Source organism: Lissotriton vulgaris, chromosome 1_1, assembly GCF_964263255.1.
Source record: "Lissotriton vulgaris chromosome 1_1, aLisVul1.2, whole genome shotgun sequence".
Taxonomy (NCBI): domain Eukaryota; kingdom Metazoa; phylum Chordata; class Amphibia; order Caudata; family Salamandridae; genus Lissotriton; species Lissotriton vulgaris.
Window position 1 is genome coordinate 467,673,281 of NC_141685.1, and position 27,029 is coordinate 467,700,309.

A 27,029-nucleotide genomic window follows, 5' to 3' on the forward strand; every position below is an offset into this window, starting at 1 on the left:
ACCAGTAAGCTCCTCTGGTTCTGCGCACGTGAGGTGCTATCTCGTTTTTTCACAATTTGTTTCACAAAAATTGGTTCACATTTGTGTGTTCTATATACCTGTTAAAGTGGAGGGTATTGGTGTAGAACACAGCGACTGTTGATTCAGAGTTCGGTTCTCTGTAACTAACGAAAAGATAGGGCTAGTATGAGTAGGGACAATACCTAATAAATATGAAGGGTTGTTGTTGGGGTAGAAAATTAACTTGAGTTGATCAGACCTATTTTAAAATGTCAAACATCAACATTACGTTCACTGAAGTCTGTAGTAGGGGAAGGTTCATTTAACACAGCTAAACCAACACGTTCATTGTCAATAGGAATATCCTAGTAAACACCATTGTTAGTGTAATATACAGTGCAGTTACATTTACTCAGAAGGCCCCTCCCTAATAGATTTGTTAGGTAAGGGGGTAGGACTCAGGAGGAAGGCGTGTTTCAATAATTGGATACAGCAGTGCTGAAACAGAATTAGTAATGTAGTGAGCTACTCGCTCTCTTTCCACTGCAATTATTTTGATGGTTCTGCTGGCGAAGAATGGATGGATATTCTTCAGAGTGAATCACTTAGCACTTGTATTACAAAGGAAAGGAGGAGGTCTCCCACCAACGAGGCATTAGATATACAGGTATCTGGGTAGTCTTGTGGCAGCCAACGTCACAGGTACAAATTGCCATGAATCTGATTCTTAGAAGTCAGTCGAGTGGGAGAGATGTTGGTTGACTTCAAACGTGCTGCATGCAGTTGAGAACCTACATCTTCCACGCAGAGTGTCCACAAGCGAAAGAGGTATGGGGACTGAGACACTGTCTTGCAAAGCCACCTCCAAATTAGCAATGCCCAGAATACTTGCATAGTCCCAAGTTTCTTCTCAACAAATGTGCTCACATCTGTATGCACACAACAATAGATAACACTAACTTCCATTTCACATGCTTACATACTACATTCATATGTTTATATATAGTATCACCATACCTGATTGCAAGCAATCTCAACCTGTTACATTGTCTGTATTAGTTGTCTTCTTGAGAGCTTCTTTAATCACCTCTGCACAATGCAACACAGTTTCACATTTATTTGTTTAGTCGAACTGCATTTGTTTCTGTATTACAGACAAGGTTGAGACACTCTTCTATCTGTTTCCCCATAGAAATTTACATGTTTACTGTAAGGGTTAAGCATATTTCTTTCTTTTTCTTCACAGAAGTCCAAACACTTGGTTTGAATTTTGAAACTTCTTTCTTTCAAGCCACCTTACAGAAAGTATGATGATTGTAACAATCTTTTGTACCATGTTTCTTCACTAGCTGTTACAGTCTTTATGTATGTTAGTTCAGGATTAGTGATCTGCTCAACCTGTTACTGCACTGGTTTTATCAGAAGTGTTAAAGTGTCCCTGTCGGATGCATGCTAAACTGTGGGTGGCTGTTACAGCCTTTTCAACTGATGCAATGTCTCTTCTTATGTAGTTAATTATTGGGTATTTACAGCTGCCATGAGTAATACTTGCTGAAATAGGAACGTCAGTTTTCCAAAGCAAGTTTTTTCTCCAGTCATTGGCAGGCAGGCATATGTCAACTCACGATAACCTAGCAAGGGTGTGGCAGGCTGGGAATGGCTTATATAGCCACTTTTGTCAAGATGGCTGCTAGCTCAAATTTTTCAATCTCTTGCAACTGCTTTCATTATATGTCTTTTCTTTTGCCTGACGCAGCACTGGCACTGTCATTTGCTTGAACCTGGACAATAACACTGCACTCAATTGCTATGCAACAGTGGATGGCAGCCAGCTTCTGCCTCTATGACCTTACTTTTGAGGTTCACCATTTCATTTTTAGGCTCCAAAATGTCTACACCAATGTGGTCGCAACAGTACTTCCTCAAGGACCTGATAGTGTTTTCCCCAGATATTTTGCATGGGACTGCCGCTGCAAACGAGAGGCATGGAGAAGATTGTTCCTCTGGGTTCAAGCCCTTACAATCTACCAAGTTGATGACTTGATCACAACTTATCTTTTAAATGTAATATGGGATTTATTTCATACTCTTCTTCTCCATCTACTTAAATTAGAGTAGGACGTGAAGTGAGGTGTTTAGATGGCAAGTCTTGAGTAACAAGAATACTGGGTGTATACATGGATTTGGTGAGGGATTCATTTTCAGTCTCCCAAGGTTTGCAATGTGTTTCTACTGTGAAGAGACCCATGAATTTAGGACCTAACATTCTGGACCCTTATTTGTTTAAGTGCTATGCCGCTGACCACAATTGGTGTCATGTTTTGAGGCCAGGTGACTGTGTGCAATGTTTCAATGCTTGTGTTATGTTCAATACTTTTACTTTTTAGGTCTCGCCTAGCTATCGCGTAAGTGATGCTCTGCGAGATATTAGGTAAGTGGATTTTCAAAGTGCTCTTAAAGTCTGCAGGCGGATTGGGTACAGTGCATGTGCGCCGGGCGCGTACATCATTTGTCAGCCTGCGTGATCACTATCGCGGCCGCTTTGATGTTCTCAGTGAGCCGCGCAGCCACTGAGAACATCAAAGCGGCTGGGAAAGTGATCACCATTTGCCATCCGAAGGATTCTGTCACACTAGACGGTGATCAGCCGGTCACTACAGGAATGCTTTCTGTTTAGTGAGTTTGCGTTTAGTTTGGAAAACTATGGCCAGTGTTGTAGATTGTGATGCATAGCTCCCTGTCTTAAAAGGCGTTTTCACATACAACTTGTGTTTTTTGGGTTACTATTACCAGAACACAAAGGGCGATTTAATTTCAGGTTATATCCAGACGGTACAATTAATAGAATTAACCCTAGTTTCATTTCTAAATGTGAAGTTCGGACCTGTCCCAAAAAACACAACACGTGAAAGTTCTTCTTCAATACGTACTTCATTAAAACCCTGTGGCGTGAGAAATTCAAATTAGCTTGCTACAACGTTTTGCAGCACGGAAAATAATCCTTCTCTTTACTTTTGTGAAGAAACACTGCCCCCAAGCTGTTACTGCTATAAACGTAAACGTGTATCTCTTATACAATGGAATGTGGAAAAAGCATAATAAACAGGCTTTACTGACAGCTACAAATCAATGCGTAAACTGTAAGATCCTCGGTAAAAGGACTGGTTATTCATAATCTGTCTTCTAGCCTACATTGACCAAACAAACTACGACAAATTCCAAATGCCAAATCAAAACCTGTTCGATATCTTGGCGAACCAGCACCTGGCAAACATTCAGTCTCTAGCACGTCCTTACTTTTTGATGCAGAACACCCACTTGGCTAGGACCACCTATTTCTTTAAAAACATTCTACTTCTCCGGAGTCTGCCCAGCACATGAATATTGAAAGCACAAAATGTAGCGGGAGAGTTTGCCTCTGCTTATGCGGATAGTTGGTTTTCTAGTAACGCTCCTAAGGACTTAAAGCCCAAGTTTGCAAAGAGCCAACACAAATGACAGTAGAATCAGTTGAATGTCATTGGCATGTATGTGGAAACCAATCCCACACGAATACAAGAGAGCATGCAATGGCTTCAAGGAGTTGGTAAATAGCACAGGAAATAGGGGAGAACCCAGTGCAAATCCACAATGCACCCTATACTGAGGCCGCATTGTCATTCCTCATATATTTGAAATGCTTATTAGAGAGAAATGCCTAAAACAACTTAAGAGAGAGCAAGGAGACTTAGGTTATTAGTAAGAGGGATGGAAAAAAGGGTGGGTGGTTGATGATGTTAAAAACGGTTGAGATGCACAGACATCCAAAAAGCTTTGCTGGGCCCTACGTTCACCACCTCAAGTAGCCTTTCCCTAACATACAGCAAAGTGTTCTCTGTGCTCCTAGCTGACTTGAAATTCTCCCAGCACATTATGTTCCTGGATGTAGGGTGAGCCAGTGGATCACAGAAAACGCCTAAGATCTTGTTGGGTGAAAGTGTTACAGCACTAGCCCATGTCAACCCGTCAAGTGGATCTAAATTGGCCTTTTTAGGTCGAGCCTGGGCAGCCCATACGCTGCTCTGCGAGGCATGCTGTATTCGGATAGGGAATTGAAGCTTCACCCACTCTCCACCCATATTTTGCTTTGGGTTGTGTGATTGTCCACTGTAAACTGTGACTGTTCATTAGTCAAAAGGCTTAGAAGTCCCTCCTTAGTACCACCTTGTCTCATTTTGTAACCTCTCATGGCGACACCCCCGTTATGTGTGTTGTTACTCTGTAGGCTTTAATAACAGCTTTCAAGCACTATTTTCTAAAATTGCGTTGCCCTGCCTGCCTGCTGCTGCAGGCAGGACATGCTCTGTCCTAAGGCTTTTAAAAAATGTAGTAAGCATTTGCAATGCAATAGGTCTCTCATTTGTAAGAGTTTAAGCTATTAGCATTGTAAATTACAATACCTTTTATTTATCTGTTTTAAAAAGAACACATAAATAAAAGGCATTGCCATTTACACTGCCAATAGCTCAAACTCTCATAAATGCGATACCTATTGCATTGCAAATGCTTGTTTCAAATGGTGACGAAATGTTTGGTGTCAATGTCAATGTCATACGTTCTTATATAGCGCACATATCACCGTGAGGTCTCCTGGATTGTGTGCAGTTTATCATTGTATTTTTGTATGGATAATATGGGTTACGAATTAACTCTTCAGTTAATGGATAAGGTTTTTACATTGAACCCCAGTAGAGTATTAAAACAGAAACATCCCTAAAGCATTGTGATCAATGGTATTGCAGACCAAATCTGTCAACCACAGTATCTCACTCTAGTTGTCTTCCTGTTGTAATGCTAATAAAGAGAGGTATTACTCTAATATTTGATTCACACTCCCAGTTTGACTCTTCGTCTGTAGATCATAGCTTGTAGACAGACTGACTTCAGTTTTAGGTATTTTGCATAGTATGGACTAGAAACTGTGACATGAATTGTGAACCATGATCCATGATCAACACACTAAGTATGCCGTGCAATTTCATTTCGTGTTGCAAAAAGACCTGTACATTACCTGGTGCTGCTGGGGGACTCTTCAATGAAATAAAATGCCCATTTTTGGGTAGATGGTTGATAACTACTAATATTGTGGTGCACCAATTTGTTAATGAGATCTTTACTATGAAATTCTTTGACACCGTGTCGCACAGAGCTGGCATAACCGGTATTAATTGCAGAATAACAGCCAGCTTCTTGTGAATGCTCATTCATTGGGCACACTCTGCAAAGGAAGCTACTTAGCTAGAGACATTCTCTTGTAGAGTTGCCCTCCAAAAGGGACATTGGATGGATGTCATGGTCTTAGTGTGATCAGGATGCCCAGCCTTTTTAGAATCATGCGACCATATGGGTATCTATTGTTGCACGTCTGCAGTGGGTATAACTATAAAGTTACGACCTGAGCTACTTGTGTTAATCACACAGAGAAGGATAACAATTTAACTTTTTCTTATGCAAGCTTACATGCTACAGGAATATGTGTATATATACTCTCATTGTGAGCAATCTAAACTTATTATGTTTTTTGTACACTAGTGGTCTTTTAGAGAGCTTCTCTAGTAACCTCTGCACACTGCAACACTGTTTCACATTTAGCTACTCATGTGTCTAGAATTGCAGTTGTTTCTGTGTACCTGATCAAAGCTGAAATATATATCTAGCTGTAAATTTAGTCTCCCATTACTATTTTTATACACATGACATTATAGTCTTTATGTATGTAAAGCTTAGCATGCTGCAGAACTGGTTACTCCATTAGTTTTATCAAAAGTGTCAAATTGTCCTTATCACATAGTTGCTAAACTTCAGATGCTGATGCAATGTCTCTTCTTATGTCTTTAATCGTTAGATACTCACATCAACAGTGATCGATGCTTGTGGAATACTGGATAGCAAGTCTGCCAAGGTGAGTGTTGTCTCCAGAACATCAGCAGACAGCACGTCTAGTATGTTGAATGGTGACTGCCTAATGTAAAATAGAACTAAACACTTGGGATAACCTATAAAGTCGGTGCTCAAAGATTGCTTGTATTTGCTCTGTAAACTGTTGGGGGTTTTCCCAGATCTTAGGGAGCTGTCTCAATATGTTGGAAAGATCAAATGGGCACCATGATGCATGTACTCTAACCGTCCCCCTCATCTCTTAGGCCTGGTTAGTGTAGTAGTGCATTTGGGCGATCGTTTAAGGTGCCATCATTGTTCACATCACTCCAGGAGGCTGCCCATCTTCAAGACCCTCCTGTGCTCTTCCTTTGGGTTGTATCACAATATATGTTCTACTAACCCAGACCCCTTTTGTTCCTACCCAGCCTTTCCCATTCCTTTATTCTCTAACAGATGCCTTTATTCCAAACAACAATAGTAATGAAAAGATCTTAATGTATACCATTAGTTACAAAACAAACTCTGCCTTTTCTTTGGTCCACCTTGGCTCATAGATTGCAGCTGCAGTCCCAGCCCAGCCCAGTCAAGTCTCAGCCAAAATACCAAGATTGTTGAAGAAAACGTCAGAGTTGAGCATTCCCTTAAGCCTGTACATACATTTATTATAAGCTGTCAATCACCGAAACATTGAGCACGAGATTCCCCAGCATGTGCCTAAGGGTGGAGCTCACACACATGTGTATATATATATATATATATATATACCCAATTTAAGAAGTTTCTAGAATCAGTCACGTGCTCGTAATTCTAACGAGCTGGTGCAAGGATGAGATCAGGGGAGCAAGAGGGACCGAGAGCAAAGTGTCTTCAGAAGTATTAACATATGCACGTCGTTTCTGTAAGTCATATCACACTTTAAGTGCTCTTGACTTCAGCTTCGGTAGTGGAACTTTGCGTTAACAGATTTAAGTAGTCTTAAGAAAACATTAATGGCTGTCATCAGTTACATTAAGTGATAGACGGAGCATTTCACATTTATCTGACACTATTCTTCTTGAAGCTCTGCTCTCTTCAGAATTTCAAGTTATTTGTATATTTGTGGTCCAGACACTCTTGGGACTCATTTCCCACTAAGTTTCATGGTGACTTTTTTTGATCAGCTTCCAAGTTTTTATTAGACAATTGACCTCCGGGTCTTTGCGGAAGGTAAAGAAGGAGGAAAACAAGATAATATATATACACACATTGGTTTTAAAATAAGTATTTTAGTGTTGAATACGATCGGTATTTGTGGGGAAAATAAAGAGGCAAAAATAAACCATACTTCATCAATCTTTGGACTTAACAATTCAAGCCATCACAAGTTCGATTTGATAGGCTTTTTCATTGCTTATTTTGTTATTATTACAACAATGCCAAAAATGTGATTACTTGCAAGGCACCTATTAACACAATACGATGTATCTCATACGTCAATTAATATACAAAAGAGAACAATTGCATTACAGTAAACATTTCTGAAGTACAATTAAGAAAACTGAATACACATAACTGGTTAAATAACAGAGCGAAATGTTTATGGTTTCAACTAGTGCTCAAAGCAATTAAAAGCTGTTATATGGCAAAGATGAATAGGTGATGTTTTCAAGATCTTCGCTTCAAGTCACTGCGGGCAGCATTCTGCTGCTGTACTGGAACCAAGCAACTTAAGAGCCTTGACGGGTCATGAAGTTCTGGTATGCTCAAAATATCAGAACAATCCTTCAAGTTCTCTGGCTCAGAACCTAGTTTAGGATTTTCCAGTTTATGCACAAGATCCCCAATTTGATGAGGTCATTGACTAGGAGGCCACCTGTTTTGACAGACTTTCTGATTTCTTTAGTTCGAACAAAATAAGTAGAGCACAGTTTCAAAATGACTGCTGTTTATCTAAACTGGACTGGGACGCATTTAGCCACACAGCTGAATGGCGGAACAGCGCAGAAAAGACGACAGTCTTAATTAATAGACTAATACACAGTACACTCAAGAAAGGTTTTCAAAATTAGAATGATTTTCTACCACGGCTATACTTCCTTTACTTCCTTTTAGTCAGCGATGGGTCAGCCACTTGTCTGTAGCTTTTGATCAGCTAAAACACTGCCGCCTTGGGTGCTCATTTGGTTGAAAAGGAAAGGCAACATATCCTTGTATTTCCTGATTCCTGAGATTTACATGATCTGCAATGTTTTCCTTGTATTGATGATTATCAAACGTTGAACAGGAGGATGCATTGCAGATTTTCTGAAATTTTCCATTGACATTGCAATTCATAGTTTGCACTTTGGCCCTGTTTGTGTAAAAAAAAGTATATGACAAAGAAGCATCACATGAAGAATTAGAGATTTGCTGAAGAACAGCATCTGAAGGGTGAACACAATCTAGTCTGTATAAAAATATAGACAACAGTGTTTGAGGAGAACTGGCTGATCTTGATGTACAACTAATTCTAGACCAAATCCTATTCCAAAGATGTATGGCCCAATTTAGATTCAATTAATTTTCCCACATAAGCCCTATTTTGGATGTGTCCTTACGAACGTCTGTAAACCTTAGAGTTTTATTAATAAAATATGTTCTCGGGACACCACCGCTTTGAACAAAAGCAATAAGTATGCAATGCCCAGATCTCTTCACTTCTGCAGTGTGATCAAAAGCGACATCAATGGTGGAGATCAATTCAGGGTATTGCCCAAAAAAGAAATAGGTAGATTATTTGCACAGAAATGAAAAGACAATAAAGTGCTATTTTTGACAATTTGATTGACCCACATAACCGACTTTCCCCTCCACCTGAACGAATTTAATACTTTATTCTTACATTTAATTTATTATGCCAATTGTAATTAATTTAAATTATTATGCCAAATAAGTCAATCAAAAACGTCATGGTATTCTGACACATCCTTGAAAATGAAAATGACAAAATATGTTCCTACTTATTAGAGACGAAAGATAATGTGGTCTCTGTGCCATATAAAAAAATAACAGTTGATGGACAGAATGCTGAACAATGTCAAACATTCACCCCAGTACAGAGATCTGGGCCTCAATCCATCGTTTTTTGCTCCCCATGCAATTCCAGTTTACACCCAGCCATATGCAAATCAGTCTTTATCCTGTTCCCCATGGTAACAATCCAGCCCGAACTGCGAGGCCAGGTCCTTCCTGGACTGGAAACAAGCATCCTAGGATCAGTTTCGGATGTCACCCCTCATTAGCCAGGCTAGTTTGACTCCAGTGGCATGGAGTGCATGGGACACATGTCTGGGCATACCTGTCCCACTCGGGCGACAAATGCAAAAAGAACAATTGATGGATAGAATGCTGAACAATGTCATACATTCACCCCAGTACAGAGATCTGGGCCTAAATCTACTGTTTTCTTGCTTCCCATGCTATTCCAGTTTAGATCTAGCCATATGCAAATCAGTCAGTTAATTCAGTACAGAACAATTTACCTAGTCAACTGAATCTGGTGATATATCTGCAAGAGCCAAACTCTCCTCCCAAGCATCACAAGTCGGAGATTTGGGTTTTTGGTGATAGTTGAAATGTTGTCTGTTAGTGAGCTCGTGGGTTCATTGGTCTTTCTGCCTCCCCCACCCCCAGGGATGGACTTAAGGTGTTTACTCAAACTCTGCCCAGGACAACAGAAAAGCCACCTTTTCTATAGGAAAAATAGACCCCCAAAAATGGGGGGTTTTGCCCCAGCACTGTGCTGTGCCCCACACCAGAACAGATGTGTCAGTCTTTCTGCCTGCCTGGGGGTGGATTAAGGCTGTTTACCCAAAATCTGCCCCAAGGGAACAGAAAGACCACTAAACACCATTGGGAGAATAGGCTAAAACAGTAATACAAAATGGAGTGAGGGCTGCTCCCCTGTCACGTGGTTAGGATAGGCCAGTTTAGAAACATCGCCATTTCACATACTAAGGTTTCTTAAATTGCCTTCCTTCTTATACAGTGACATTTGGCATACATTTGCTTGCGTTTCTGTGTAGGAGAACATTCTCTGAAATTGCATTGCTTACATTTCCACTTCGTAGAAACATTATCACAGCACCTTGAACATTTCTTACACAGGATAAAGTTCACTGCCCGAATATTGTTGCCTTGTTGTTGTTCATGAGGCAACAGAGCTATCATAATAGAATAAACAATAGTGTCCAGAACTGGGGGTTTGTCATGGCAGCATGGGGGGGTACGATTCCAGCTCAGCTGATTCTCGTTTACTCCTGTGAAGAGGGATGTCCAGCTTACGACCAAGACGGACAGCCCGATGACCCTACGCCCAGGTAATGGAGAGTCAGACCACCCGTCAGATCACCCACCCACTAGATTAGGCAGTGCTAGACAGGAGTACACTATAACAGTACTTATATGACCGCATGTATTCACTGTTATAGCGCAATGGTGTAATGGTTCATATTTTTCACTATTCGCGTAATGTTTATCGCACTAATCTGTTTCATTTATTGATTATTGCAACGCACATATTTTATACAAGAATCACAATGCTTCAATAAATATTGAAATGCATTGCTGAGTATTTACTGTGTATTTCTTTGGGTATGCATGAGTAACTAAACCAAAGAGTTCTAGATCTGTTACTATGATTTCCTTGGCGAATCAGGGTTGTCATGTTCTGAGGTTTCAAACACATTTGTTACCCTCTAAGGTCAGGGGTGCAGAAGGTACACACTAATTTAGCGGCATATAGGCCAACATATCCTGAGGGTGTGTACGGAATCAGTCTGGCACAATCCTGACATTTATGTTGCCCAACACATGCACAGTTTTACCACAGAGGTACAAGTCGTCCGACAAACCCACGCAACATGCCTTGCTGCTAGTCCAGAATGGGCGCAACATTTTTTCTAACACCTGGGGAAGATTGTGGGCAAACCTTATCCAGTCCATCCCCCCACTCTTTCCCTTTTTTATATGGCACATACATTCCCTGGTGTTTAGTGGGTTTTCTACTGCCCCACCCAGGTGGCAGAGTAGGAGTAGAGTTCCAAAATGTGTCCCTGGGTTGGGCAGAAATATTTGTTTGCCCCTTTTGAGGTGGGGGCTTGATGCCTGAATGGGCCATCCCTAAACTGTGTTGTAATAAAAATAATAACTCCTTGGTGTCTAGTGGGCTTTCTGCCCCCATGGCAGCAGATAAGAGGTAAAGTTCTCCTTTCTGCCCCAGGTTGGGGTTGAGGAGTGCAGGAAGACTGTTTACCACCATTTTTGGGGTGGGGGCTTAGCCCGATATGTGGGTGGGCCACCCCACTCATTATAAAAAAGAAGTCTTCACCACAAGCATCCAATTGGCTTTTGCACCGGGGGACAGATTGGAGGTACAGAGGGCTTAGAAAGGCTTACATGGACTGGGGATGGGATGGAGCACTAGCAGTTTGGGCTGGACTGTTCCCATGAGGAACAGGGGCAGGACTGACTTGCATATGGTGTGGCGAAGTGAGCTAAAGAATGATGATGGATTCAAACCAGATCTGTGACTGGGGTGAGTGTCTGAAAGGTTTTAGAGCTCCATCCATCATCTCCTTGTGTTTGCTTTATTCGCCCTAAGTTGACGGGTATGACCAGATGTGGGTCCCTTGCTCATTTTGCCACTGGATTCAAGCTAGCCTGGCTCGTGAGGGGTGTTACCCCGAAAGTGGTCCCAGGACGCTTGTTTCCAGTCCAGGAAAGAACTGGCATGGCATTTTGGGCAGGACTGTTCCCATGAGGGACAGGGTCAAGACTGATTTGCGTATGGCTGGGTCTGAATTGGGGTGGCGAATTGAGCTAAAGAACGATGAGGGATTCAACCCAGATCTGTGACTGGGGGTGAGTGTCTGAAAAGTTTCAGCTCTCCGTCCATCATCTGTTTGTGTTTGCTCTGTGCCATATATAAAATAACAAAATAGGGAAATCTCCTTTTATATATGAGTGCAAATAGGGTTAATATCCATGTCCTCATAAGCAACCCACAACCCATGTTTGCTTTAAACAAAAAGCTAAATTATCAGTATAAAAATATGGAAAGCGACCCTGCGCCCATTACTCTTATAATTGTCAGTCTGGTTAAGAAATCCTAGATATTTTGTTTTCTATATTTTGAAAACTCGGAATATGTAACCTACTAACACTTTGTCTTAGAATGTGCTAGGTTAGCATTACCAAATAACTTTTTAGAATCTGAAGGCTCCTTGTACCTGCAAACTCCTGGTACTTCCATGGAGGCGAGTGCCTTTGCCCCCAGTATAATGGGCCTATATATACATAATTTTGAGAGAAACTTCATTATGTGCAACACCAACTCATTTAGAGCCCCGCAGTTAAATAGATGATGTGCTCGTAATATGGTAAGGCGACTGGAAATTCCTCTCCTTGCTGAATAACTGTGACTCGCATCTAAAGTTCACACACACTCTTAGTTAACTAAGAAATCCCCTCCTTTGATGTGCGCATTTTCTAGCAACAAGGGGGTTTGAGTCCAGATATGAATCAAAAGCCAGCTGATAAGTGTTGTACATGATTTCCTGCCCTTGCCAACTTAGGTACTTAGGATGACTTGCAGAAAAGTTTAAACTCGAATCTGCGAACATCGTAGTAACCTTCACTCCAAACGGAACACCACCAAAATGTTGAATCAGTACATCATGTAGGGACATACAGTGGACAGCATGAAATGGGTCATTGCTGGACAGCTAGATAGCATGACAAAAAACCTGAATGGGGGGTTGTTTGAAAAAAGAGCAATGCTGGATTTATAGATTATTAACCAAGAGGGCTAGGATGAGCGATTGCATGGTGGACATCCTTTAAAAAAACATGGGTATCAGGGCTTTCCAGACCACTCCAAATGGAGAGTACCTGCGGGGGAGTCTTCTCTCTGAACTAGCGGTGCACCCAGTACCCACACACTATGGCTTTTGTTACTAAAATATCACCCAGCCAATTTCTCACTGGTACACTGAATATGGGAATAACAATCAAAGATAACCCTATGACCTTCTGACTATACTTATACCTAGCATGCTAGATAATTTCCTGGGCTGCTCTCCATTGCCTGATGTCTGTGATTAAAATGATAAAAAGTGTGAGATCCTGAATGACCTGGGACAGTCATGTGGGCCTTTTTCTACCTTCAATGACGAGTGGTTACTGTACATACCAGGTCAGCTGGGTACCACATGGTGTGGGTGTACAACGTCACAGCGCGGGCATATGCACACCATGTGATGCTGAATTAGAGGCAATAATGCTCAAATAGTATCCACAAGGAGCCCCAGGTAAATGCAGGGATTAGAGGAGCCGAGTAGGGGGTTTACAGGTGCTGACCTTTAGCAAAGTAAGTCTTAGTGGAGGAAGGAGGCACCTTAACTGCTGAACATTTTAATCACAGCTCCTAATGGGTCCAAAGTTTCTTTTTCTTTCCCCTAAACTACAGGGTCTACCTATCCCTTATACCCTATGGGGCACGATAGGCACACCTACCAAGTATGACATTGATCACACTCCACCTAACATGCATGAATTTAACACACCACTGCTTTCACTAAAGATCATGACAGGATCACTAGAAATAGGAGCAATGGTGATAAATAGCATTGAGTGTGTCCCTCCTCATCACTATACATAAATAGATGTGTGCAGTTCTCAAAGTGTGTTTCACAGCATCCGCTACTAGCTGTGGATGTTAATGCTGTCCTATTTTTCGATCCACAGATACATAACTGAGACAATGACTCTGGATGGTTTGCACGTGTGGCATGTATGAATGAGCGACCTACACTATTCACACAAACTGTGTATTTACCTTAGAAATAATTAAGTTAGAGATCTAAGTCTGGTCCAGACAAAAGCCAGTCGACCAATCAGACATATTAATTTGGTTGAAAAATGTAGGTCATCAGATGCTAGAGCTAACTAATTTATTCAAAAGCATTGCTTTTCATATTTAATCTAGCTAATGGACCCCAGAATAAATGTTCTGGTAACTATTAGGGTACCTCTAGGCAGTTTTACGCATAGATCCCTCCCGATGATAACAACTGTTCACTTGGTGGTCAAAATGTAACTTGTCCAGATACAGAAAGTATCCGGGCAAGGACTCGATGAAGCATGCCCTTAAGAACCCGTGGGTGAGAGTCCTTTTAAAACAAGAGATGCCCCTCTAAGATGGGTTGGGAGGCAACCTACGTTAGCTTAAGTGAGTTCCCCTTTTACTTGATGATTCTATTGTCTGTAATGAGTCTACCCTTAACAAAACCAGTTTGCTCTAATCCAAGCAAACTATGACAAAATGTGCCTAACCATAGAGCTAATATTTTAGCAATATATTTGCAGTTTATGTAGATTAACAGATAGCCGTCTGCAATCACTATATCTTGTAATGGCCCTGTTCTTTTTAGGTATTCAGCACAATGCTTCCAAAAAGTGCCATCAGACTTGTTGTCTCAAATGTATTCTTAAACCATAAAAGATTTCAAATTGTGGACTAACATAATTAAAATCCTATAGAGAAGTCAGCCAGCTCAGGAGCTTTATTCAGGTTTTTTTATCATGGCAAAAGCATTGGAAATATTTTTAAATATCTTCATCTATAATAGACATCTTAGGTTCATCTGGTCTGTCATTGTTAACATTGGCATCTCGTTAGTGTACACTAATAAAAATAAATAAATTGAACTAAACAATCAGAAACATGAGAATCCGATTTGCAACTCTACCCTTATCTGCACTAATTGATTTAAGGTATATTATCCTTTTCTGACTTTTAATTAGGTAGTAGTTTCCCTGATTTAATTTGCCCACCATAATATTCTGAATTAACCTTTGGTAAATAGCCACATGCACTTTTGGTAGTTTTCTTAGTAAATTTCATCCTAGCTTTAACAAATTCACACAATGATGCTTTAGATTTGGTTGTATAATACATATGTTCCAAACAGGGGCATAACGAAACTTGAGCCCCGCCCCCTGCAAAGTACATGCAGGGGGGGGGGACCCTATGCTCCATGCCCAGTCTGATGGTATCTGTGCAGGGCCCTGCCAGTGCCAAAAGGGTACTCATGCACTGCAGGGTCTGTGGGGGATGTTGTTACGCCACTGGTGCCAAAGTCTAGGTATTTTCCAAATATGTAAAGATACTATTTAAACATTTTCTCTTTCTAGAAACTAAGGTAATAACCTTTAGTTATGTTATAAAAGCATCCTAAATAATTTGGCATCCCGATTCCCCTTCTTTTTGTGAAACACAGAATTAAGCAGCAAATTCTTAAAATGCTGAAATAAATGTATTATAACTCAATACCATATTGATAAAAGTACATCAACCTGAGTCTATCCTAGCCGGCATTGCATCAAATTCAGGATTAACTAAGCATAATTCATAATTAACATAGCACCTGTTGCTAAATTATATATACATTTACATATATTTCTGGAAGCAAAAAACTCATCAAAACATAACTATGAATCATCTGATGGGAAAACAAAAAAACTAATTTATTAATGTATAGCTGGGTTATACAACCTACAGGTATCCATCAAGACTTTAACCCTTTCCGTGCTCATGACGAGTCCAGCTCGTCATGCTGCACGGTGGTCGTGTGCTCATGAAGAGCTGGACTCGTCATGCTGCTGCGGCGTCTAGCACGCGGCGGCGAATTCCCCGCCTGTTTGGGCGTTCTAAAAGAGTTGGCGGAGTCATGACGAGTCCAGCTCGTCATGAGCACAGCTCCACTGTGCAGCATGACGAGCTGGACTTGATATGAGCACGGCAGCACCGCGTGCAGCCCCGCACCACGGGGGAATTAGCCCCGCGTGGAAGGGATTAAAAGAATTTGTACCAAATTCTGAATATAACTAACAGTAGAAGTTTTATATAAAGAAATGGATCACATATTTGGTTGCAGTCACCTCCCAAGACAATGTTATCATTTCTACTGTCCAATGATTTAATACTGACCTGCATATTGTCACATACATTAAAGAACCATAGTGAATTTTTATTAAGTGTCCAATCTATACATTTTCATCTAACCTCACTATCTCTTTGTCTTGATCCTGTCTTCACAGACAGCGATTATTGACATAAAATAACTTAACTTAACTATTGGAGAGGTATAGCTCTCACCTCGCAATAGTTTAGCAATCTTGTTTTCAATAAATATATTTAGTAAAAGAGCTGTATCTGTTTTTAATTCAGACAAATGTGCCAATACCCTCTCTTTTTTGACTAGACTACCTAATCCCTTGATATTCTAAAGCCAATTCTCAACATTCATATCTGCATATAGTCAATATGCCATTCACTTGCACAGTAGGAATATGGTAACTTTAGCAATATGTAAAACAATGAAGACCAATTCAAAAGAAAAACTGAGAACACGCATTAAATAAAAATCAAAAATATATAGAAAGGAAAAGAACCATATATTTTGTGAAAGAAAGAGTAAATGTTAAAAAAAACTGCTGAAATGTACAATGAAACCAAACAATGATCATGAACAGAGAAATGGGACTGGTAAAGGGATGCAATAAAGATTAAATGGCACATCTTACCTCGTGTCACCTACAATGTCAAGATTTCAGCAATGAAAAAGACTGAACATAAGATCAAGACTCTAACAAACACTACCAACAAGAAAAGATCAAAAGAAAATAGTTTTAGGAAAACCTATTAAGACGGTTATGGACAGACAATAAAGAGTGAAAAGCAAACTAAACTTACAGCCAGACATAAAACAAAAATAAATATAGACAAATTATATAAAAAACATAAAATTATTAAATATGAACAGTGGCTAAAGAATCATAACAAACAGTCATTCATAACCAACAACACAAGTAAAAAAACTCTAAACTTTCAGGAGGAACCAGACTTTGTAATATTAATTTCTTCTCCTTCACAACTCTGAATAAACAAACATAGTTTTTCTGGGTCATAATCAGCAATAGGTTGAGACAAGGATGAATGAGACAATACCTTGCATTGAAAGATTTCAGTCAGCTCTTAAATCTAGAAATGTATTTCTCCTGTTAGCTGTTCGCCTAGCAGCATCTTGTGCAAAAATAACTTAATATCAGACTATTATGGTGCTTCTCTTTCTTTTATTGCTGTTATCACCTTCGTTAAATCATAAAATCCCCAAAATAAAATACAATCTCTGCATTTTTCTGATTTGTTAGATGAGGAATTCTGAGAGCCTAAAAGATGAGTCTACTATATGTTCAGGGGCTAAATAACAGACAGACTTGTATAGTATCAATATACCATTTAATAAAATCAACCATGCCATCACCTTCTGTTTCTTCTGGCATACCATATATTTTGAAATTATTCTTTCAATTTCTATTCTCTAATTCTTCAGCAGCTAATCTCTTCAAAACTTCTATTTCTGAAATAATGTTGCTGTGCTGTAGGTCTATGCTGCCATCTGTACCTATCATCTCCTCCACAACTGAAATCCTTTCTTCCTAACATAAATACTTATCAGTTCGCTGCATAGTGATATTAGCATGAACTGTAAAAGCTGCATATTTTTTATTTTCTCTAGGAGTTAGATAGGAATTGAATTAAACGGTGAAAGTGTATCTTTCTTAGGCCTTTTATTTGAAGCGAGCAAAACAACTAGCCACCATCATCAATGATCATGAGGAAAACATTACCTGGCAAAATGCTGTAAAGTGCAGTGCAAGCATACCCCAAATTCATGCCTGACTCAAAGTCTAATCCTGTAAGTGTAAAGACTGAACAGCCTTATTTGACAAATTTGAAGTGCCTGAGGTGGATTGTAACTCCAAGAGGCCATCTTCATTAACATCTAGTCCCCCCACTCCACCTTCTTTATCTGGACTATGATTTCCTGACTTGAAGGATTTGTGAACTGTCATTTGAACTTTTGGTTACCAACTAGTTGTCTCTCCCACCCTATTTCGAGATTGATGCTGAGAACTGTTCTTGATGCATTTATATTGAATGTTCTATATGTTGATTGTGATGTTATGCAGTTTACAAACACTTCACAAACTTCAATTTCTTCTATTATCTTGCTTATCTTATCTTGGTTGTTAATTCTTCTTCAGTGTTATCTTTTTATTCTTTGACAGTTTTTAAGGAATTACTATACCATCTCACTAACATTTGTTAACATTTTTGGGGAAATTGCTATAGAAATCCATCGAACAAATGGCTTGAGAACAAAGGGCCTTTAGTCAACTGAGAGGATGGACTTGCTTCAGGCTTCTAAAGAGTGATTGGTAAGATAGGTAATTAAATTTGACGGTCCAGGTGCTGAGAACTCCTCTGGGTGTGACCCTCCTCCCCCATAATCATAGTTGCTGAGAAATGAAGGAGTTACCATAGTATTCAGAATGTGCATGTATTTGTAATCACAGCATACATTTATGCACTGTTTAATGCCATCGTTTGCTTTATTAGTCATTCAAATATGGGGTTCTCTTGAAAATTACAATACATTGGTAGATTCAAAAAGATTCACCTGACTGGACTAATGGGCACACATGCAAACCAATGTCAGAAAAACACAATATAGTGATTTGCTGCCAAACTGGGCAAGCGCCACTGTTTAGCTAGAAGCTTCACAATTGGCATTGGTCACCATCTCATTACTTCTGTCTGTGTTTCTTTTCTGGTTCATTCTTACTTTTTCTTCACCTTTGTTACCATGATTGGCCTTGAGAAAGCTCAAGGACTACTGTGCCTGAGTGAACCATGTGTTAGCTGAGTTTTTCAAATCTACCATTATATTTTAATTTCTTGAGAGCACCATCATAAGGCTTATTGATTTGATCCCGCAAAAAATGCATTTCTATCTTTACAAATACAAGCAAGTTCAGAGTGCTATTTCATTGCGTTCTTCTCTCAGCAAATAAATCATGGCTTAGTATCCAAATTATGTTCTACGTTGGTATCCTTCTTTCTAAGATTCCAGGAAGTTCCCATAAGTATACTATGAGATGTTCTTATTCAGGTATGTTCTATAAATCAGACCTAGGCACATACATATGATATTTATAATTCAGTAGCTACATAATTTCATCAATGTCCAACAAAAATAAATCTTTAATTTTATTCTCAATTTGCTGAAATATTAAGCAGCAGTGAGAGATTTCAAAAATGTTATGTGTAGGAAAAGGCCAAACCATCCTTTTTAATTGCTTGGATGTTAAGGGGCGGGCACTAACAATGATTTTTTTTTAGAATTTGCCTAAAAATCAAAAACTGCCAATCTAAATTTTTATATTGCGTAATGTACTCTGATACATTCATGAATCTATAAATTTGTTAGACAGGATATGAATTTTGATGATGTTCAAACTAGCTTCTTAAGACCAAATTTACCTGAACCACAATGCCAAGTTCAGAGTAACAGTTATTTTGTATTTGTTCTCAGTAAAGATATAGTGAGTAATTCATCTATGCTGTATGATTTATCAACAATATAAAAATATTTCAATTAGGCAACTGTACTTGTCCAGTTTATTTGCTTTACATTAACCCAAAATTGCTTTCTCGTATTCTGATCCATTTTTATGAGGTAGGAGGCTATGTGCCGGGGTTTACTTGCCCCTGATTCTTTCTGTCTAAAGTAAGTCCCAAGCCAGGTAGGAAGGTGAATTTGGCTAGTTCACGAGAAACTGGTCATCATCCATCTATTCCCTCTGTCTTCTCTCAGCCACATCGATCAGGGCACAGAGCAGGCTCACAAATCACAATGAAAGACTGTAACAATCAACATCCAGACGCCAACCCGCCCTTAATTCTGCTGCAGTTTAGTTCCTTATACCCATGGGATTTCACAGGATTTCTCTGCTTCAATGGCTGTTGTGGATGTCTACACTATAGATTTCTCTTCCCAGTGCTTGCAACTTTTGTGTGGCTTTCAGCTCAACCGGTGGAACCAATTGTGTGGCCACTGTGTGTTTGAGAATTTTCTGTGCTAAGATTCATAAGGTCCATTATAAATCACAAATTAATCTTCACTTTCATTGTGGTTGAAATGTGTTTACATGATTGGTTCCATTGGGTACAGTAACTGTATGGTGAGCGACGTGCTGTTTTATTTTCTCAAGCAATCATATCATTGAGAGTCATCGATCCTCCCTTTCTTTGTTGTTTTTCCTCTTTCCTCTCACCTTTTCTTCATACTCCTCTTTTCCTCCAGCCCCATCCTTCATCCTTGTTTTCTGGTCACCTTTATACTATAACTTCACCTTGTTCGGTGCAAATCTTCCTTTCTCTTATTCCTCTCATTTTTGTTGCCCATTTTTCCTAACCTCACCTGACTCCTTTTTTTTTCTCTCCTCAGGCTTTTCTTCTCCTCCTCTATGCCTTTGCCTCTTCTCCTTTCACCCACCATTTCCCGATCATGTTACCATTGTCTTCTTTCTTCCCCCTAATTGCCCTTTCCTTATTAATCCTACTCCAGCTTCACTCTTTCCCTTCTCCCCTTTCCCCTTTATGATCTTACATTTTTCTCTTCTCATTGCTCTCTCATTATGCATCTCTATTCTCACGTGTTCTCTGCCTTCTTTCTTCTTTAAATTAACCAAAAACAAAAATAAATGAACCAGTCTCTACAAACAACAATAATGAATGAAAATCTCAAAGGATCCCAGTCTCTAAGCATGTTATGGTACTTTACAAATGGTAAACAAGTTCTACATACAGGATAATAAAATGGTATACTTTTGTTTACTCTCACTATTAGAATCTCTTTTTGCATAATACCTTTGTCCTGCCCGTTCTACTTTTTTGTGAGAATATGGCAGATATCCAGCACAGCACCTCAACTCCCATTCATTACTTCAAACTGGAGGAGGAGCAGGAGGTTGGGAGGGCCAGATCGATAAGAGACATACTCTTAGGCACATGATTCCATATGAGCCTGTTCCCCTGTCTTTCTCTTCTTTCTTGGTACATGAAAACGAGACAGGAGAGTATGGTTAGATGGATGATATATGATAAAGTGCTTAAAAGTTATGGAAGTTGAGTGTGACGTGCTCTTAAAAAACAAGTTATAGATGACTTGGGGCGTCAACATACCGGTCGCATCGGAGAGTGATCTGGATCCCTCTGTCATCCGTCTTGATACATGCGCTGTATCGCCTCATGTAGGCGACTGCTATTGGCCTGGGATCTTTGCGATGGCAAAATGAATGGATACAGACGCGATTGGGGTCAACGTGATCGGGCCTGTCTACCATCCAGCATGACCAGTGTTGGACAGTGGTCGTGGATATGGACCTGGCGGCTGGGTGCGAGCCGAGTCAGGCCCTGGGGTTTGCATGGCAGTGAGTACTGCAGAAACCTGTGCCACCGATTTCGGGCATGATCGGCACTGATTGCCTATTGGGTGCTGACTGCGGCAGGAGAGTGGAGCTGCGTAACGATAACGCCCGCTCTGATGTGAGGAGTGCTAGAGATCTTGGATGAGGATAATCTGAGGCCGGTGAGTGCGCCTTTGGCCTGGCGGCCGAATTGGACCCAACTGGCTGGGACTAAACAGGTCCTGGTGTGCTTCAATCAGCTCTTCCTCCTATCGCTTGCCCTTAGTTGGAGCGGTTGGGCTGTTATTGCAGCGAGCAGCCTCGACCAGCGTGGCGTCTAGCCTGGTGTGTGGCCCCCGAGACTGGAGCCCAGAGCCAGACTGTCTGGATGGCTGCCACATCGGGGCACCTGATCTTCTGGAGACATCCGGGCCTGCTGTGGGCCGCGCATGAGGCTCCGGGACGACCCTTGGTGCAGCTCCCAGTTTTGCTGGCAATACAAGCACTATCTACTGATCTCTGGAGTGCGGCCCTTCATCAACCCCATGCCGCCTGCTGGTACATAGAGTTGAGGAGAGAGACTGGAGGTGGGGGTGCATTCGTCAGTGCCCAGCTAAGGCCCACCCCTGAGACCGTGACATTGCCCCACTGATGACCCCTGGGGTGCTACTTGGAGTACCTAAGCCTCACGAGGACCTCTCTTGAGATTAATGGTGTGGGCCTTGCCTGATTCTGCCTTGTCTCCCCAAGTTAGCCTAGAACTCACTAAAATGGTGCTGTGACTAAAAGCTCTGATCCTAACATAAGACTATTATTGAATCTCAACCCTTATGACACCTGCTGTGCAGGGGCTCACCCAGAGGTAACTTCCTATCTTCTCCTGGATTTGGTTATGTGCGCTCTTGTGACCTATCGCACTGGGGTGCCATTGCCTCACTGTCGACACCAGCACTACACTGCAGATGTCAGTTCTTTCAACTCTCGTGCCATAACACCATGCAGACTTAGATCCTGATAGATAGGGATCCCAAGGAAATCAACAAGGCAGCAAGCTGCGTGAGAACTGAGGGCTGGGTGTTCTCCTTGCATTCTACAGCCGCCACTCTGGGACTTTCACAGCTTTACATCTTTCTTCTTTGGGTGACGCCACTGCCTGTCTCTAGCCAGTTGCCACTTATCCCCTTCTGGCTTCCTGGGCCTCAACTGCGTCTTGAAGTAAATTCCTCCCAGGACAGGGCTGCTTTTGATGTCAAGGACTGTAGCAAGTGGGCCAGACCCCTGTCTCATCTGCTCCTTCACTGCACATTGATCATGGGGAAAGATTAACTGGCGAAGACCCATATTTTTCAGCCACACATTGACCAATATACCACCCCGGCTGGGGCGTCAGGGAGGCAGACCTCAGACAAAAGCTCGCCGGGGGCAAATCTTGACAAAATATTACAGGCTATCCATACCTCACAGGAAGTTTGTGCACAACCTGACCTCCACTGCCAAAATTCATCCATCTTGATTTTTCTGGACTATTCCAGGGAGGTTCAGGCTGGCCGCAGGTCTTAAGAATCTGTCAAGCAGAAGTTCTGGGCCCTCCACTTGTCTTGTGCTCTTTTCTTTCCAGCGCGTCTAAAGTGATTTATGTGGAAGAAACACACTTTTTTAACACACCTGAGTCCACGTGGGAATGCTGATGGAAGAAAAGCGGATTTGTCACTCAGCCTCATCCCCCTCCCCCATCTACTGCTCGTACACCCGGACCTGACATGGGCGCGAGTCACGGCTGTAGATATGGATGTACTGGATCTCGGCGTGGGGGACCCAATGAATTGACAGTGTCTCTTTAGACTGTCTCCCAGGCTTCAGTGTCACCTCCACTACTGCATTCTGACCCCTTCTCTGGGGCCCAAGAAGAACAAGATGATCCTCCACTGCTGAGGACCGATTGAGCTGTACACCTTCTCCCATCTAGGTGCATGCCTAGGTGACACTTGTATTGTCTGCCCATGAATTCTTGCAAAGCATACCACGGATCAGCTCCTACTTGTTGGAAGCTAGATTAGCACACATGGACCATAACTAGAGCTACCACTTGGTCTCATTATTGTATTTATCACCATATGAAAATCATAGCCGCTCCTGTGACTGCAAACAACGCATGCTTGTAATCTGTTTTTCTGGAGGGGTCCGGCACGCCACACCTGTCTATGAAGAAATGGTTACAAGATGGGGTCATTGTTCTGAAGCGACAGATGCTTCTGGCGGGAAGTATGGCCCAGTCTCTGATTCTGTCATGGAATGTGAATGATCTCTTGGACCAGATTAAGTGCTCAGTAGTTCTGAGATAAGAACAACGCATTCTCCCTTCTATAATACTGTTGCAGGAGACTCGCCTCCTGGGATAAACTGCCCATTTTTTGCCCGAAATGGTTTTGATATGAGTCTATCATGTTGGCCATGTACTGGGGTCCCGCGGCATGGGGATACTGCTGTGTCACACGTTCCCCCTGGTGATCAACCAGACCTGGGCGAATGCTTAAGGTTGTTATATTGCTCTGGTGGGTGTGCTGGATGGTCACCTGATGAATATCCTATGTCTTTATCCCCCCCACATCACTAGACTACTTTTTTAACACAATTCTGAGAGTTATTTCTCAGCTCCCGTTGGGTTACACAGTTATAGTGGGAAACTTTAATGCAGTTATAGACGCTGAGGTGGACTCAACCGGGTCTGTTAAGCGTCAGAGAGCAGCATCCCTGAATAAATGGGGGGCCTCCTTGGGCTTGTGTGACGTATGAAGAATTTGGAATTCTAGACAAAGGCAGTACACACACACCTCAGCGGCATATCACACACAGGCACAAATAGATATAGTGTTTATGCCGGCCACGGATGTTCTATCGGTGTTACATGCTCAAATACTGCCATGTGGCATTTCTGATCACACTCCACTACGCCTCTCTATTGGTGCAACAGATCCTACCCACTGCCCTCTTTGCAGTCTGATTGCTTGGCACCTCCAGGATGAGTCAAATACCCAAGTTATGAAGCATTTAATTGAAACTTATTTCACTAATAATGCAGGGACGGTCCGATCAGTGAGAACTCTTTGTGGAGAATGCAAGGCCACTGTTCGGGGCTTGGCAACTACTCTTGTGAGAGGGATGGAATGGGCACAACATAACCATGTTACACAACTTGAGGTTCAAGCTTTCTGAATAGAGGAACAGATCCAAGATGACTCTAATGAGACCCTTGAAAGAGAGCTTGCTGTGATTCAAGAAGAAATCAGAACTCATTCGCTTGGGGTGGCTAAACAGATCTGGCGGGCCTCTAACGCCCATATTTATGGATGGGGGGAAAAAAATTGCAAACTACTGCAATGGTTGGCATCTCCGTCCCTTGCATGGCGGATCGTTCCTGAGGTGGAGCACCACCGAGGACAAATGCATTGTTCCTCCCTGGCCTTTGCCCAAGTCTTCGCTGACTATTATGCAACTGTTGTGTATCATGTGACTATGTGACTTGTTGTTCCTTTCAAAAAACAATAAAAATGTGTTTATAAAAAAGTGATACAAAATGTCATTATTAAAGGAACTGACCAATGCAGCCACCAATTGTTTTGAGGGAAATGGGCCTGATAAAGGGAGTCTAGTGCCAGGCATGGGCGTGAAGGGGGCAACCTCCTGTTTATGTTAAATACTTTTCACGCCTACATTGCCTGTCTGAACAAGCAGGGACAGGTGAGGAGGACAAAAAGCATAAATGCAAAGTTAAATTATGCTGTATTTTTACAATTTAATTATAGTGCTTTTTCTCTGAAAATGTTTTTTTGAAAAGGACCTCACTAACCATAGTGGCTTATTGTTGTTGGATGGCACAATTTAATTTATCAAACTGGTTTAAAAAATACAGGCAGAAACGATTTACATGTAAACTCAGCCTGCATGCCCATAAAGTCCGAATTATACTCACTTTTATGCTGAGCTAGTGGTTGGGAAATTGAAATTATATGCTTTCGTTGCTAAGGCTGTTTTTCTTTTTTTTAATGAAATCTTTTTTACTTTTTTTCTGAGACTGTTGTGTTTCACAGGATTTAGAAAATGACAAAGGACGAATATTACTGCACCAAACGTGACAGTAAGGGAAAATTAAAGTTCCAGTGCCTAATCTGCGGTCGGATTTTATCGCGAAGACAGCGGATTTGTTCTCACTTAAAGAGTGCTCATAATCAAAGTGAGTTGAAGATTTATTATTCCTTATGTGCAGTGAATTAAGAAATCAGCATTGTTGTGAATGTTCATAGTAAAACAATTGTCTACAGGAAAGATGTTAGTGTGTTTTACCCTAGTCCTTTAAGCCTTATTGCCCTTTGCCTTGAGCATAAATAGCTTTTATTTCCCCATCCCAAAATTTAAAACTGAAGGTACAATAATGAGGAAAAGGAGAATAAAGATCCAGCAATGCTGTTGTTTGCATCGTATGTACAATAAAGTTATTAGCGCTTTCCCCTCCCAGCTCGCTCCCCACATACAGAAGCACTTGCCAGCTCTCCCAGTCAACTTCTTGCCCATACGCCAGACTTTCATTGACCAAAGAACAAATACATTCATTAGTAGTTAACCTATGCCTTTTAGGATGTTTGATTGGCTAAGCCCATCTCAGTATTGGGGTTGCAATTATTTACTTTTCCCTAGTTGGATTTATAATATGATAATATATCACTAACCATGTTAGGATGGCAGGACTGGGGGGAAAAGTGGCTGCTGGCTAGAGGTGGGCAACGGCTACTTCAGAGGAGACTGCTAATCCCGCACCACATAGTGCTGAGTCTGATTTATGATTACATACTTTGATTGATATGCCTGCTGATGACGGATACAGGCTGGAAAAAGGCATAGCAGTCTGAATCATTAGCCACTCCATTGAAGTTTAAGTTTTCTGTCTGGATTCTCGCAGGTAATGGAGTGAGCTGTTGTAGAAACATGAAAAGTATCAAAGCGCTATAGTATCTCGACAGAAAGTGACTGCTCTGTTTATACCATGGCTTGGAGAATTGACCAGTTTCTTCCAGAGCACTCTAAGAGGCTTATTACCACAAATCACAGGGTAAAAAACTGTGAAGAATCTGGAAGCGAAGGGGCAGGCATATCTTGGCTCTGGCAGACCTGCAGAAGAAAGAATGGAGAAATAGCAGAAGCCATCTCAGAAAGGGTTTTCTACATTGGTCTCCCAAGCGTGCCTCACCTGCCAGGGTGAAAAACTCTATTGCTGGCAAACAAGACTGTTCCACCTGAGTCCGTGTTAACATATTACCCGTGACACCATTCCAGCTGTTTTATGGTGATCTTCCCTGGCCCCTTGAGTTGCGACCCCACCCTACCTCTAGTAGTGATCACCCTTGTAGACCCCATCCTGGCTGGAATGCTCCCCATTCACCTTCCCCCTGCTTATTCCGTTTGCCGTACCCAGTTGTTTTCCTTACCCTTATTTGCCCTGAATGATCATTTGTACCGTCTAAAGTTTGAACTCCGAATGGTTTTTGCATTTTTACTACAGGTGCTTTACTTTCACTGTGGTAACTGTAGCACGTGTTTGTGTTGCCTTGGTTTTCTCTAGGGCTTACCACTTTTGCCGTAACCTGCAATTACATGCTTGTTTGCTTTGTGCTAACCCTCGAAATCAATAAATAAAAGTTGCAAAAAGTAAGGTCTTTGTTAACTTGCTGTTAACAAAGACCTTACCAGTAGATGTAGTGAACAAGAGATGAAGAATCATT

The 27,029-nt window shown here is 41.3% G+C and overlaps 1 protein-coding gene across 5 annotated transcripts in view; it reads left to right on the forward strand.

Annotated features, from left to right (window-relative positions):
- MIER1 (MIER1 transcriptional regulator) overlaps window positions 1-27,029 on the forward strand; it is a 396,268-nt gene that overhangs the window by 48,133 nt on the left and 321,106 nt on the right. For all 5 annotated transcript variants that reach the window (XM_086953817.1, XM_086953835.1, XM_086953836.1 and 2 more), the window contains exons 2-3: window positions 5,885-5,941; window positions 25,327-25,486. In XM_086953817.1, the coding sequence (XP_086809943.1) occupies window positions 25,354-25,486 (133 nt within the window). In that variant the 5' untranslated portion in view covers window positions 5,885-5,941; window positions 25,327-25,353. The remainder of the gene's footprint in view (window positions 1-5,884; window positions 5,942-25,326; window positions 25,487-27,029) is intronic.